This window comes from Patiria miniata, unplaced genomic scaffold (genome assembly GCF_015706575.1).
Source record: "Patiria miniata isolate m_02_andy unplaced genomic scaffold, ASM1570657v1 HiC_scaffold_5, whole genome shotgun sequence".
Taxonomy (NCBI): Eukaryota; Metazoa; Echinodermata; class Asteroidea; order Valvatida; family Asterinidae; genus Patiria; species Patiria miniata.
In genome coordinates, this window is record NW_024037072.1 from 41,001,483 (window position 1) to 41,017,891 (window position 16,409).

Consider the following 16,409-nt stretch of genomic DNA (forward strand, 5'->3'; position numbering starts at 1 on the left):
AAATTAATTTTGAACTCGGCTAAATTACATGTTGCCAAAAGAAAAAAAGAAAAAAAGGCAAGATTAGAACGGCCGTACCTGCCATACTGCTTCCTACGGCCCTGCAAAAGAAAGTAATGACGGACTTAATTGTACGACAATAAAATAACTTCCGTCCTAATCGTTTCTGAGTCTTCAAGGTGAACTTGACTTGAGAGATAACTATTGATGACTTATGCTGCTTTCTTAAATTAGGTCTGAACTATGTACGTGTAATAAATTGTGCAGCAAGGGTCAACGATATGCGAGCAGATTCAGCGATGAATTATTCAACTCCATGTAACGTGCATCTTGCATAGTTGCATGACCTCGAGATTCTGACCATTCAGCGGGCGCCCTCTACATGTATATAGGGGCTTCAGTTACCCGTTGTCATTGACATCTATAAATAAAACACAGACACAGCATCGCCGCCAGGAATCACAATGGACGTAAAAGGTCTGCGAGTGACAACACCCATGATGATGATGATCTTTTATGATTTTACGTATAAGCCCAAATAGGCTGCGTCATAGGGCCTGATATGTAACGATATACATGTATATTATCTGACGCGCCAATGTCGTGTGGCTTTGAGTGATCATCACATATTTTAAATAACGTGTGTATATTGCGAAATGCCCTCTGGCGCGTCATGCGTAGCATTTTTCTAAGAGATTTGTGAGCCAATGTCATGTCTAGGTTTTATTATCTCTCTATGGCCGTTGTTGTATTACAAAAACATTTCATCCACATTGACCAATCAGCATCTTAGTTCAGATTTCGGCATGAAATGACGTCACAGTTTTAGTTAAGTTGATTCAGATTAGCTGGCGCGTTGGGTCGCATAAATGTGCATGCTTAGTATATCAGACATTGGACTGGAGACACAGAGGGCTCCATTGGACAATGGTTGATACTCAGACTAGGTTTGCTAAGCTTTTAGACATAAAAAAAGTTTGTTGTAAATAAGTTGCTAACAGTGCTTTTTCACGCAACTGGGTCGCCAAAACCTTTCTTCATAACAGAAGTTGTGTACTGTCCAAGCTCATCTTAAGCAAATTTTCCTCCATAGAAACGTGCACAAGTTTGCCAGGACCAAAGATGTTTGTTATAACCAGAATTTTGTCCTATCCAATTTCGCACTAGCGGGAGCCAACCGTACAATTCACCAGCTCTATAGACTAAATATCACCTCAATTCCTGTAAAATCCAACTTTAAGCTCATTTGTGTGGCGATGGGTTACATATGGCAAATACATGGCAAAGTTTGATACTTGTTACTGTTAAAACGGGTGCAGGTAGGCCTATACTTTGAGGCTGACATGACAAAGCTGAAATCGTATTTCAGGCTCGGACCTTATTAATTTAGAGGTTTGATTTTAATAAAATTTTGTATGGCTGTGCATATGAGCAAAAAAGAAGACTGAAGACAAGTATCTACTTGTAAACGTTAATGTTAACAGTATTGATTAGTACAGTAATTTTTTTGATTACATGTTCTTTCTTCACACTTTTCATTTTGTTTATATTTTTGTTTACTTTTGTATTTAGCACACCATAGTTATATACTGAAATGAATGAAATATTGTGTAAAGTTTTTCCATTTTTTTCTAAATGTAATACACATATTTGAAACGTATCATAAACAGGCAAGGACAGTAGTTAAAATATTTCTTGGGACTCTTTAGAATGTCACAGATGAAAGTAAGAAATAATTTTCAGAAAGTTTGCTGTTGGAGTACTTTTTCAACTGTATAAAAGCCATTTTTTTAAGGTTAGTGATTTCTTTATGTGTAATTTAACTTTTCTTTTAAAGGGAATATACAACATTTGCAAACATCGAAAAACAAAACTACCAAGTTTGTACGAAATACCTTACTAGGATGTTGGTAAATGACAGTCTAAAGCATCCTGTAAAATTATGGCACCTGGTGTGAAGTCATTTTTAAGAAAAGTGGTATTTTTGTGTAAATGTCCAACAGTGGTCGGCCGACCACCGTTGGAAAAACCTAACTATTTTTCAACTACTGCTCCAAATGTACCTTTTTTCCAGTCCAACATTTGTTTGCTTTTGGTTACATGTTCATGAATGGATGCAGGCAGGCCAGCTAGACTGGTTTCCTTACCTTACAATTTACCGACATCTGTAAATTGATCCATTTCATCTTTAGTGGAGTCAGGGAACCAGACTATTTGAATTTTTTTGTTTTTCTTGGTTTTTCCAGCATTTTCAAACACAAAACTTCAAACATGTCAGTTTAACAATATTTCATCTAAAATGCTAACACCTCAAATAGTTCATTTCTGAAAATTACAGCAAAAGCCAATGATGAACATTACCTTTAAGATGAAAAAAGTCATCAAAATTGTTTTGCAGAATCATGTGTAATATTTGCAATAAAACACACAAGTTGTTTTAACTTTGCAGCTTTTGTGACAATACGCAACTTCTATAGGCCCACTTTAAAGTGTAGAAACTCCAATGTCTGCAATGTTCATTTTTTTTCTTCAGAAGTATTGTTTGTTACGAGGCTTATCCAGTATTAAAACTGCAATAAATTGGGTTTTGTGTGTGAAAAAAACCTGACCACAAAAATATCAACCAGTTTTTCAGATTGCTTAGGGATGAAGACAGGAGTCTGTGACTAGACTTGTCGGTGTTTGATACCAAGACAGTAGCATTAAAATGGAACATGAAGTACAGACTTGTTCATCCTAGATAGTTTGTGCATAAGTTAGTGAGTTTTTACTATTTACGTCACAGACATTTTGAAATAGCTGGTTCTTTTTTCGAGATTTGAAGTTACAGTGAAATCTCGATAAGTCAAACCTTAAGGGAACAGGTTCAAAATTTGACTTCAAATTTTGAGTTAAGCAGGGATGTACATCATTGTTATACTACTGAAGAGATACAGTCTTTGTTTGACTTAACGGTTGTTTTGAGTTTTCAGAGTTTGACTTATCCAGATTTCACTGTACATGTATAAGAATACAGTTTCATGTAACTTGTACATATTTAAATGGAATAATAGGATTGTTTTCACAACTCATATTTTTGCTCTGTATTTAAAAGAAATTTTGTTTAATGCTTCCTCTATTTGCTGACATACATAGATCTATCTTTGTACATCATGTGCATAATGAATGTGAACTTTTTTCCTACCAATTAAACTTGACCTTAAAGAAATATACAATATACATGTATATATATATATCTTATATCTGATATAAAATGACTTTTGTAGTTTTTAGTGTTCACAACATTCCGTGTTGATTTGACATACTTGTTTTGATGTTGTAATTTGGATAATGGAACAAAACTATGTTCTTAAATATAATTTATAGAAATTGCAGTAGATGGTTTTCCACTGAAAAAAAGGTAAAGTGATGCTTTTCTATTTCTTTTTATACACTAATGGGATTAGAGGCCTGGTCAATTTGACTGATGCAGTAAAAAGGATGATATTGGATGAGCATCAAAGATAGAACCACAACAACACATTTTGTCGAGTTTGAAAGCAAATATTTTAATCAAGCATCAAAGCAAGATATATATTTACAAAGACAAGTCAGATATTACAATAACGCAACTGTTTTTTAACTATACAAAATATATACAAGTGATTTTAATGCATAACAACACTATTCCATTTAATGCCTACACAAACCTCACACGTTTTTTTCATTTATCAAATGCTGGGATTAGCCTTTAACCTTAACTATGTTATTCTTTTATTTACGTTTCAGCAATATTATTTCCTTAAAATGTAGAAGAATAAGCCATGGGTTGCCATATGTCAATAATGCACCAATTAAATAAATGTATCAACTGATTATAAAAACTGAGTCAGCAAGTTTCCTTTTTTTCCAACGTGAATTAAGCCTTGTTAGTTATCAAGAAATAAATTGAAAATAAAATATTGGACGGACTGCAAAAAAAAAAAAAAAAGAAATTCTTGCAGTTCATAAAAATATTTATATATTTACAGTCCCATGCAGGAATATGGAAAATATGCCCGTCTGATAAGAGGAGAGGCTAACAAAAGTATAAAATGAAACAACCTATGTTCAATATTTGTGACTTCTTCTGAGACCTGGGCCCAATTTTATGGCGCTGCTAAGCACACGATTGTCTGATGCAGAGCCTCTGTCTATTTCATGGAGACCGTAAGCGTAAGCACAGCAAAAGGTACGCTTACCTCAAGAGGAAAAATGTACTCAACTTAGTGACGTGAAAATAGAAATTCTTCATGCACGCGGAACCGTTAAGCACATCCATGTCATGAAATTGTGCTTACGGTTAGCACAATTTTCTGATTATGCAGAATATTGTTGAATTGAGCATGATTAGGGTTTTAAAGTTAGCACAACTTTTTTGGCTGTGAAGCAAGCCTTGTTTGTCTAATTTTAGAAATCTTATAGCCAGGTTGTTATCCACTCAAAATCACTTACGAGAAACAGACGCTGAACAATGACAAAGGAATACCTTTGTCAAACTTCATTTGAATAGCTTGTCATTCAACTTCAGACTGAACATGTCATATGACTAACAATTTATTTTTTTACTTGGTTTATACAACTCCGTCTTATATGGACGGTTACAGTAGAAGCACAACATCACATTATGAACCTCGATATTTGCAATAACTAAACTTACAAAATGAAATTAGTGCCTTTTTCTGTGGTATGTCTGGAAATGGGCCATGCTTGGTTCAAGACTTTATTTTTTATACGTGATAAGCTTTTAGAAACATGGACTTATTTTTTTTTTTAATGGCATATAGGATCATTTGCTTTTCATGCATTCTGTTTGTTTCCAATAATAGCACCACTCAAAATCCAAAGACGAATGTTCAAAACCTAACCTGTTAAAGTTTCAACTCGGTGGGTATTACACTTTTCAGGAAAACAGTGCAAAACCATGCACAACCTTTGGATCATGAAACACGATTTGATTTCCTCTAACTTTATAGCACTCTTTATTTCCAAAAATCAGTCAATTGACTGAATTGTTGGAAATCACCTACATTTCTTGATTTCCTCTAAATGACAGCAAGCCAGACGGAATAATTTCAAGGGATGTTTAGTACCCAGTACGATCTTTAATCCAAGCAAAGCTTTTTGATAAAAAAATTATTCGGTTACTTTTGGGATAAATGCAAATGATCCTGTATGCCTTTAAAGACCTGATGTTCAACAGTATTAGTCACATTGCAGGACTATTTTTAGAAATTTCAGTTCATTTACAGATAATTTTGCATAAGTTTTGTGAATTTTCAAGAACAATTCTCTTCTAGAAAAAAGTTGGGTCAAGTCATTACTGGTTGTGGACATTAACCATGAAAATCTTGGTAACCTTTCTCCGATAATTTTTTTAAAAATCTAACAATACAATTCAACAGACACACCACAGAAAAGGAGGCTCAAAGGAACATTTTTAGCTTGGAGACTCTTCTAGATCTGGTGTCTTCTCATGGAACTGTCTCGGTCCCCTTGGAATAAGTGTCGTTGAGTTTCTCAAAGACAGGAATCGGGGAAACCACAGGCTGGAACCTCTGTGGGGGAAAGTGGAAAATCAAAAAGTTTGTTATAAGAATAATAATGTGCTGCTTAGATATAGCACTTCATACCAAAGGTCTCAAGGCTTCGGAATTATTACCCCTGTTCATCATGTCATGAGACCAGTTTTTGCAGCAGCTCGAGATCAGTGCATTTTGGTCTCTACCTTCACAGGTACCCATTTGTACTCCTGGGTGGAGAGAGGCAATTGTAGTAAAATGTCTTGCCCAAGAACACAAGCACAATGTTCCTTGTCCGGGTTCGAACCCACGTTCCACAGCACCTAAGCTGAACCCCCTAACCACTGGACCACGGCACTCCACAAATCCACATCATCTCCACAAGAACTAGACAAAAATAATTTATTTCTCGGTATACACACTTTTAAAGGAAAACGTAAATTCAATGGTGAATAACTTGAACGAGCTATCAATATATTGACATTGGGAAGCATCCTGCTTACTTACGAGGCCCTAGGCACAGTGGCAGAGGCAGCAGGGGTCCATACAAAGTTTCCCCTTTCAGAAAAAAATATAATTTTTAACCCACTTTTGGATCCCACCATACAGGGATGTACATGTACGTACTGTGTCCTGGGTTCCCAGCCCATTACAAAAACAGAATTCCCCGAGTTTTTCCTCATAAATCCATAAGATATTTCCAAAATTCCACAAGAAATATTTTCACTGTAACAAGATTGCTGGGTATGTGAAGAGGCAGTTGCAGCAAAGCATCTAAGATACTGATAATACACAGGCAATTTGTTGACAAGCGATGGCCTCCCTTCTCCGCTTATAGCCATCCTTTCCTCATATGCAACAGAGATGCACATACGCCAAACTAGCAAAAACCTTGCCCTTCTGGGCCACTGTCAAATTCCCAGAGTTTTCCCCGATTTTTTTGGTATTTTTCCCAATTTCCCGGAGTCTTCCGTGACTGCAGTCACGGAAGACTCAGGAAAAATTGGGAAAAATACCCAAAAGGTGTTTTCATTTTTCCAGTTGACTGGAAAAATGAAAACACCTTTTCAAGGTTTTCCCTGATTTTCAGCGTGACTGGGAATCCTGGTGCCCCTTCAACAATCACAGTGACAGAGTAGGATTTCTTTTTGTCTGACTTACCACTGCTGTAATATTCTTGGACTCCTCTGTCTCACGATAGAATCGAGTCCCATACGGTAGGTGGCCATACTTGGAAGTGGTATGAAGAAGGGGATCATAGGCTCTATCTCGTCTTGTAAAAGGTTCAAATCTGTATTGAAAATTTAAAAAAATCACAATATATAAAGTAAAACATACTTTTGAAAAACTTTGGTACAGTGGAATCTTGATAAGCCAAACCTCAGGGGAATAGGCTCCAATTTTGAGTTAAGCAGAGTTTTGAGTTATCCAATGAATTTTCTATTCAACAACAATTGACGGGAATAAGTTTTTACTTTTGAGTTAAAACGGATTTTGTGTTAACAGCTTTTGACTTATCCAGATTTCACTGTACTCGGTTATTACAAATTAAAATTATTGGCAGCCAGACAATAATTCCATTCCCGCGGGCTAGGCTGGTTCCCACAATCAGTATTGATAATGTAAGAACCAGAAGCCAATCAGCTCACAAAGCGTCCAAAAAGCTTTCTTTAGACGGTTGTGGACGTTTTTTGGAAGTTTTTTGGTTGGAATTACACATGCAAGTTGAAAATTCATTAATAGAGAAAAAAAAAATGAATTTGTTGAAGAGCACGGGAAACGCAATTTAAAATGTCAACAATAGTTGCCTCTCCAAAACTGCTTTTGCAAATGTGTCCCGCTAAAATAGCAATGGCTATACTTACATATTGTCGTTAACCCTCATGACCCACTCTTTAGCTTTCATGGCTTCTCGTGCTTCCTCTACCGATGTATAGGAGGTGGCTACCCTCAGGGTTGGCTGTAGTGGCTTGTAGCGCTGCTTGACGACATCTTCTGGTGTTCTAAATGGCCCCTGCAACTGGATCGGAATCGAACAACTGTGTAAGACCGAGTGTTGTAGTAGAGTGCTTTGCAAGTACAAAGTACTGGCGAGTAATAAGCTATCAAGTACAACTCGCATCCAAGTTCCTTGACCCTTGAGAACGAGTACAGGTACCCGAGTCCAAGTACTGGGACCTTCCAGTACAAGTACAAGTACTTGGACCTCCGAGTACGAGAACTTTATGGAGTACTCAAGTGAAAACAATTATAATCTCCAGTAATGAGCAAAACATACACCACCAAAATGGTGTGCGTCTCCAAGCAGGGCAATTATTATTTTCATTCAAAACTAAATTACTCGATTCCCCCCCCCCCCCCCCCCCGAGTCCTTATCATCGAGTACAAGTACTTTGATGATGGAGTACGATATGGAATAGTCAAGTCCAAGTACTTTGCTTCTCAAGTACAAGTACTGTGAATTCCAGTCCAAGTATTTTGATATTTGAGTACGCGAGTGAGTACAAGTATTCTTAAAAAGTACTTGAGTTGTACTGAGTTCGAGTATCAAGTATGAGTACTACAGGGTGATTAAAAAAAATGAAACCCAAATGTCGGGACCATTGTTTTAGTGATGTTCTGCATGTAGCACTTTCAAAATCTAGGATATGAAAGGTCAATTCATGAGCTTTCTTTTAGCACAAGAATCATTCAAATCATTCATGTACTTTTCAAGTTAAGGACTTTTAAACACAACCACCGTTTTAAAGTTCTTTCAGCAAAAGTGTTCTTTCAGCAAAAGGAACAAATCACATAGGGATGTGTGTGAATTGTTTTCGGTTTGCTGGAAGAACGCACACCTTTTGTGTGATCTGTGGACAGACCTTTAAAACAGTGGTTGTGTTTAAAATTCCGTAACGTGAAAAGTACGCAGGTGATTTGAATGATTCTTGTACTAAAAGAAAGCTTATGAACGGGGCTTTCATATCCTTTCATCAAACAATAGTCCCGACATTTGGGTTTCGCTTTTATTGACTCACCCTGTACAACTCTGTTATCAGAAAACTTACTCTAAAAAAATCCTGCCCACGAACCAGCCAATGTAAGTAAGGAACTGATATACGAATGAGGACATCCCTAATATTGAATCAATTTGATGTGGGTTGTTTTTTTTGGAAACTCATACAGAAGAGAGACCTGATATAAATCTTATGTGACAACTAAACAAAAATGTGTCTTGGAAAATACTGTTCCTCAGATAAATGCAAACTGGTTTGGTCTGTTTGATCTGGCGAAACACACGTTCACTTTGACAATACAATGTTGTGCACAACTCTTTGTTTGTGTACAAAATATAAGAACGACACCATCCTGTTCTTGATATTTTTTTCCTTACGCATGGGCGTATTTCGAAGTACGTTGAGTTGCAAGTCAGGTTCTCTGACATTATTTTCCCTTGAAAAAAAAATCCTCCGAACCACATATTGGTAAAAGTAAAATGTTCCAAATGACTAACAAACCTTTTTAAGAGAAAAAAAAAAGTAAAGAAGAAGAAATTAAAAAAAAGCATCCAATGGGAATCGAACTCACATCATCGGATTTGTAATCCAATGTAGTATCTATGACACTACAGCAGTGACTCGATCGATGTGGTAGTTTTAAACATTATACTTTTGCATATATAGAGCACTCCAGCATAATTCTATATATAGTAGTGAGCATGTGGTATGGAAAAAAAAATCGCATCCTGTTCGCTGCTAGGTGCAGAATTGGAGCCAAGACATTACAGGTGAGTCAAATCAAAAGATAAGTCACAAGTGATAAAATCACAGTTCATCCAGTCTCAATTCGAGTCACAAGCTATTCACAGGGAATAAGAAAAGGGCATTTCCAGTTATTTGCAACATGACTTGTGATTGACTTGTAATTGAATTCTCATCGACCTGTGATTCGCTCGCGATTCACTTGTAACTGACTCTAATACAACTCAGATGGCTACACTTACTTTACTTTCCCCGATGGGTGGGAGGGGCTCAGTGAGTGGTAGAGGGGGGCTGGGCGGGATGACGATCCCTGATCTATTGTCTCTCTTTGGCTTGGGTCCTGGTGGCGGGCGGGGCTGGACACTCCGTAGTATCATCTCCATCTCATCCGGGTAAGGTTGGAAGGGAGAGTTGTAGATGCCGGGGACCTATTTGTCAGTTGGAGATACCAGGATGAAATATGTTTATATCATGGCATAAAATATGATGACTGAATGTTTAACCCCACGGACAGCTGCACTTTGAGTGGAATATGTACATGCAGGTATCCGGCAGTTGTTTATAAATGAATGCAGCTATGCAATCCCCCGGCTTATTGGCATTGATCGAGCTGGGTCTATAGCCATTACCTGGCTTTAAAGGGTTAATGTTTCTTTTCTCGTTTGCAATTTAGTCTAGCCATACAATAGTTATTCACTTTAGAATGAGACATGGACCAAAAAAACAATTGGCCCATGTTTTAATCATTTTTGAATATTTAAATTACAATTTCAAATTATTGGCTGCCAAAAAATAATTCCGTTCTTGCGGTGTAGGCTGGTTCCTGCCCCACAATCAGCATCGATAATGTATGGACCAGGAGCCAGTTTGTTCGCAAAGTGATCTGTTTGAGCCCAGAACAAAAACCTCTTTTTTTTTAGAGGGTTGGAGACTTCCAAAAAAGGAAAATTCTGGATTGACTTGAGTCAAGTCTACAAAATACATGTAATTCTAGCTTCCGAAGTACCCGTTCAATGTTATGATGGTCTTGGACTAGCACTTGGCCTTGGTGAAACTAGACATACAAAGCCCATTGTGAATCAGTCAGTTCTGGGCTCTTTCTGGACCAGAGAGCCAGGGCTGCTCAGGTCCAATCTTGAGGCTTTTACCCCCAATTTTGGAATCAACTTGACCCAACTATACTTGATAACATAGTGCTTTCACATCATCAACCTCAGTGACCCAGGTTTGGGAATCCCATCCATGTCAACACGTGGATTGGGTTTTCAGTACCTGCATAAATTCTGTGGGGTTTCCCTGGACTGTAATTCCAAGGTTTTCCATCCATTTCTGAAACTGGCATTTCATCGTTGAGTTCTCTCTGTGCATTTCTCCAGGCTTCCAACTAAAGTGCCCTTGCACAAGAACTAAAATACAAATCGTTTTTGCTGTGACTGCCGAGGACTCTGCCCCAGACTCACCAAATCAAACATATAACCAACAAAGGTTGACTTACCACTTGTGTGCTGAGAAGGTAATGGTGTTTGCGTGCGTCGTCTATTATCATCTGCTGCATCTTCTGTTCCCATTCTATGGCCCTCTCGTGGTTTTTCTGTTCACTGTATTCCTCAAGTTCTTGCCTGAAATAAAAGGGGTAAACAAAGTAAACGTAAATGTATGTTGATGTAGCTTTATTATGATGTGTCTGAAAAAACAGGCATTTTTGTCAATGGCTATGAATATTCAATTCAGTGTTTCAATGACCAAAAGTCTAAGCCGAAGCCGAAGCTGAAGCCAAAGTCAAAGCCTTAGGCCAAAAAACAAAAGTCTTCGGTTTCTGGTATGGAGCTTGCCCCAGAAGTGGTGCAACCACTTTTTTCTTTTTCTTCAAATGTCGGCTGAAGGCTGCATATGGTGCCCGACTAAATTTAGTGCAAAATATATGGGAGCCAAGAGAGGCCACATAAAGCTTATACTCGATTGAACCCCATCTAAAAACACGTTAAAATTCTGCAGCAGCAGGATTCCAGTCAAACCAGTGAGTTTGGCGGTTTTGAGACATCATCTTACATTGAAAAAAAACTTCTTTATTTTGCAGACGCGCATGGCTACGGCGACGCGCGCATACCAGAAACTGGAGACTTTGGGGGGGGGGCACCTTAGCCTCAGGTTTCCCTTTTTGTTCTGTCATTTCTCACCTTACAATCTGGTTTTTCACAAGCAACCCTTCAAGGTACCTCTTCCGACTGTAGTAATTGAAGATGTACTTCCTTGTGTAAAAGCCCCGCCACATTTTCTGGATCTGCAATTGTCACAATAATTTGCCAAAATAATATCGATTATTTGGACCAGAGAAGCTTGACTCAAGAAAGGTTGGAATCTGCAGGCAACATTAAAGAAAAATTTATGTTGACAAATTTGCAATTATACAATTGCCAACTGAAGTAGACCTACAGTGGGCAGGAATCTGGAATGTTGCATAATATGACAAGACAATCATTTGTTAGTTGTGAAGCTTTTATTGGACCTGAAAGAACATTATTTTTGTCCTCTAACTGACTCAATCACTTACTGACTGAATGACTCCTCGAGTCGCAGGGTAGTAATAGTGTCCTAAAATGCCTAAACTAGTGTCAAACTTCTTGCTTTAAAGGTACCAATATACAACATTTGCTTTTGCTGTAAGTTTCAGAAATGGACGAATTTGGGGATTAGTATTTTATAGCAAATACTGTTACACTGATTCACTGAGAAAAAAAACATGAACAAAATGCTGTTCTTATAGTCTTGTTCACTGACCCAATGCTTCAGACAAAACGGAACAATTTATACTTATAGACTTGTCAGGTCAGGGATCCAAACTTGCTGGCGCCCGTTCACAGATATGTAACCGATTGCAAACAAAATGCGGCCTAACCAAATTTGAACAATTTAGGTCAGTATTTTACAAAGCCAATTTTTTCCCAATGATGGTTCAGCTGAACCGACATTGGAAAATGTTACAACTTTTCTTGAAAATGACAGCACACCAGCCACAATGATTTCACAGGATGCTTGAGACTATTAATTACTTACAGTCCAGTGAGGTATCACAATTTGGCGGTTTCATTTTTTATTGTTTGCAAATGTTGTATATTACCTTTAACAGTGTAGGAAACCAGCAACCTTATTACAAAATTTAACATCTCAGCTAAAAAAAACAAAGAATAACTTACAATTGTGGCCATGGCATTGTAGAAGTTCTGTCGCATGATAAGCACCTGGTTCCTGATGAGTATCCGTACGAAGGCCCTGCCCAGGTAGCCCCGCCACTGTTTCTGCACCACCGTGGCGCACCTGTGCAGGTGTTTGAGGTAGGACCGCACCCTGACGGCCCGGAACCACGCTTGGATGTGGACCGAAGCTTTCCATTCCAACCATCGCTGCTCCTCAGAAGCCCTGACCAGAAAATAAAGAAAATGTGTGAATAATCAGGGGTTTTTCCCCTCCGTTTTCTTATCTAGTTCGGACTGCCTTTTTCTCGCAAGCTGCATGGTTATAAGTCTGGAGAATCGTTATACATAACAGATGAAAACTTGCAGATCATTAGATGTTTTCATGACCTGATATACATCTCCCTCTCCAAAAAAAAACCTTTATCAAACATGACTAACTGTTTTAACAAAAGTTGAAGGGGCCAATGTTATAGTGCTGTGCATTATTTAATACATGTACAGTCAATTAACTAGGATCTAATCGAATATTTGAATATTGACACTGACCTACATAACATATTAACAACATTATGTATGTATTTTCTCGAGGTAGCTGACTATAGCTGATATCTGATCTGACAGATTTTAAAGATGCTAATTAGGAGTTTGGGACTAATTTTCTCATTCAAGCTCTCAAGCCATGATTGTAAAGTGGCTGTCCACCAAAAAAATGTGGCATCTGACAAATAATAAGACCACGCAACTTGTGTGAATATTTTCGTCATCTTCTCAAGACCGCTCAATTTTTTTTTAATATTCATATTTCTACTATACTGAAAATGCTATTTCGGTATTTGATGGATGATTGAATATCAGATATTTGGTAGGATTATATTCGGCAAAGTCCCATTTGACTTTTCAATCCTAATGTTAGAAGGATCCAGGTCAATATAGTTATATCTATAACACATCCACAGATTCTGTGTCTTGATTGGCAGAGAGCGAGTCACATGGTACTTTCTATTTTTGATATCTTTATGTGCATGGCCAAAAGTGCTATATGGGTCATTCCACCGCGTTGAGGTACAATGTGTGACATATGACCATATTAAGAAAAGCATGAATGCCTCGCTAGCAGTTGCTCTACATAATATTTGTTGTTGGGTGTTTCACTACTGCAGAAAGTTTGAAATCATTTCAATGTATTTTGCCAAAAATATGAGCAAAAAATGTCATTTTGGACATAACATTGACACCGTGTCAGTGTTACGTCCAAATATGACATTTGTACCTTTTTAAAAAATTTCTGTGAAACATCACCCAAATTTACTTTGTGTACTTCTTACTATAGATGTAACACAATAAGAAAAGCTTTTGTAACGGTAGTCAGGTATCAAATGGAGCAGAAATGATAGCTTAGTTGTGTGGACGTAACATTGACACGGTGTAAAACCCAAATGTTACACTTCCATTGAGTGATTTTTACACCGTTACATCCACACTTGAGGTAGGCTCCCCCTATTGTTTCTGCTATATTTTAACCCTGACTATACCAAAACAAAAGCTTTTCTTGGTGCTTAGATGTCCATTTGTAAATATGCAATGTCAGTTTGGGTAATATTTTACATACGTGTAAACAATGGCAAAAAAAGAATATTTGGATGTAACATTGACACGGTGTCAATGTTACGTCAGAATTAATACATTTTTGCTCATATTTTTGTCAAAGTACTTTCAAATGATTTCAAACTTTCTCAAGTATTGAAACACCCTAAGAGAAATTTTATGACTGTTTCATGCACTAATATGAAGTTTACCACTCGCATCACAGCTCCGGTACTGGAACCGCAACCGATAGTGCATGAAACCGGTCCTACTAAAGCGCGTCAACAAGCGTCAACAAGCGTCAACAAGTTTTAGTAATCGTTAAGTGCGCGTCAACAAATTTTGAATAAGCTTTTGAACAATAAAAACAGCTTTATATGGTAGAAAAAGTAATAATGAAAATCTTCTGCATATCAATTAAAGTTAAAATTACTTAAAAAGTGGTTTTCCAGCGCGAAATCTACGACGGGTTTTTCGGTTTAGTATTGGCCGCCATCTTGTTTGAGATCTACATACTACGCATGCGTGGAGTGTACCATTCACGCATAGGGGTTTCTTCATACGTTACGCTTAGCGAAACCTCGTTTGGTTTTTGCATTGGGACTTTTGGGCAGACATTGTGAACAGTGTCAGTCGGCATATTTTTCAAATAATTAGCCAAGTACTGTGACCAAGTTTTGCATAATTTATAATTGGAAAAAAATAGTTTTCCCAATTCCTAAGCGTAATGTATAAAGAAACCCCCATGCGTGAATGGTACACTCCACGCATGCGTAGTATGTAGATCTCAAACAAGATGGCGGCCAATACTAAACCGAAAAACCCGTCGTAGATTTCGCGCTGGAAAACCACTTTTTAAGTAATTTTAACTTTAATTGATATGCAGAAGTTGTTCATTATTGCTTTTTCTACCATATACAGGTGATTTTATTGTTCAAAGGCCTATACAAAATTTGTTGACGTGCACTTAACGACTACTAAAACTTGTTGACGCTTGTTGACGCTTGTTGACGCGCTTTAGTAGGACCCCATGAAACAGTCATCGGGTGTTACGCTTCCGCGTGACGTCATGCACCAACAGCCAGCGCAGCCGGCAAAAACGACTAGTTGACAGCCTGGTAACCGACCGCCATTCATTGTACACAATTTTTTTTGTGCACAAACCAATTGCGGTCCTGGCCATGCCAGCAAGGTTGTCAGGTTAGCGGTTATTCCTCCTTTTTTCACTGCAATTGTAGGCTGAATCTTCATCGTGGATCGTTTTTTACTTTCGCAATTTTTTTTGGGACCTGCCTACGCTGCTCGGTTACGTGAAAAACTAGCTCCAGCCCTAAATGACAACCCAATGATAAAACTCAGGGCTGGGTAACTCCAGCTAGCCTAGGCCTAGGCTAAATAAATACAATTTACAAAGGCGTGCAAAAAAGCAAAGTTCCAAAGTCAAAGTAACAAAACACAGAGCTTCATGAGTAACTAGTTAAACTAGGCCTATCCCAAGGTTATCCACAACATAATTAATGAAGGGCGTAAATGTAGGCCCTACTTCTAAACCTGGGTCGAAGATTCTTCCAAATGAGACGAATTGTGCAGTGGCAAATGCCAGGGCAGTGAGGCGAAGTGGGCAAACTGGAAATTAGGCAAAGTAAACACGTTGCCGTTCCGACTGTTTTTCAAGAAACCAGCGCCTTATCTTACTTTTTACAACGACAGATTCATGTTAATTTACTTATTAATTATCTCATCATAAAAAAATAACAAAAAGAATTACTGAAGATACCTGTTTCTCTCAAAAACTTGCTCCATTATATTGGGAGTCCGCCGCAGTAATCTTATGACGGTCGCCATTTTCCGCGGTCGTGTACATCCTCCAACACAGTTGCTATAGCGACGGATGGTCGGCTACTTCAACCTCGTATCTTTTTGTGTTGTTGCGATCGATTCCAAAAATCACAATGTTTTGATGAAAAGTTATTTTATATCTTGTAGTTGGCGTTTTCATTGATGCGCCAAGTTCGGGCAAAAGAAGAAATTATTTTCGGTTGTTGGTATTTTATTATTCTTAATTAAAGTTTTATTTGTTGCCTGGCTGATTTTTTTCTCAATAATTTGTGGGAAATTGAACAATTTTCATTAATCATGTGGGCGCGAACTATATTGCGAAAATGCAAATCTTCACTGGTACCATGCTACTTCTATTCGATTTGAATATTTTTTTTCAATGATTACCAGTGCAAATGACATGACATGTGCAGACTCGACTCAGCGCAGCTCAGGGACGTCGAGACTGTATTTTCTCTTCAGTTTTTGCATGCAACTTTAGACCTTTAACGATCCAAGATCATGCCAGC

At 37.8% G+C, this 16,409-nt stretch overlaps 1 protein-coding gene across 1 annotated transcript; it reads right to left on the reverse strand.

The window, feature by feature from the left end:
• Positions 1–4,338: 4,338 nt before the first annotated feature.
• On the reverse strand, positions 4,339–15,983 carry LOC119740524 (spermatogenesis-associated protein 17-like). Its single transcript, XM_038215865.1, has 8 exons — positions 15,839–15,983; positions 12,478–12,700; positions 11,461–11,564; positions 10,779–10,902; positions 9,526–9,711; positions 7,406–7,560; positions 6,702–6,831; positions 4,339–5,576 (listed from the first exon to the last, which is right to left on the reverse strand). The coding sequence occupies exons 1-8, from the start codon at positions 15,904–15,906 to the stop codon at positions 5,493–5,495; spliced, it is 1,074 nt and encodes a 357-aa protein (XP_038071793.1). The 5' UTR covers positions 15,907–15,983; the 3' UTR covers positions 4,339–5,492.
• Between the last annotated feature and the right edge of the window lie 426 nt (positions 15,984–16,409).

Coding starts and splice junctions, on each gene's coding strand:
- LOC119740524 (XM_038215865.1), bottom strand. CDS start 15,906: ATGGCGACCGTCATAAGATTACTGCGGCGGACTCCCAATATAATGGAG. Junction 11,565..12,477: donor ACAATGCCATGGCCACAATT/GTAAGTTATTCT, acceptor TGACAATTGCAG/ATCCAGAAAATGTGGCGGGG. Junction 9,712..10,778: donor ACCTTCTCAGCACACAAGTG/GTAAGTCAACCT, acceptor ACTGACAAATAG/GTCCCCGGCATCTACAACTC.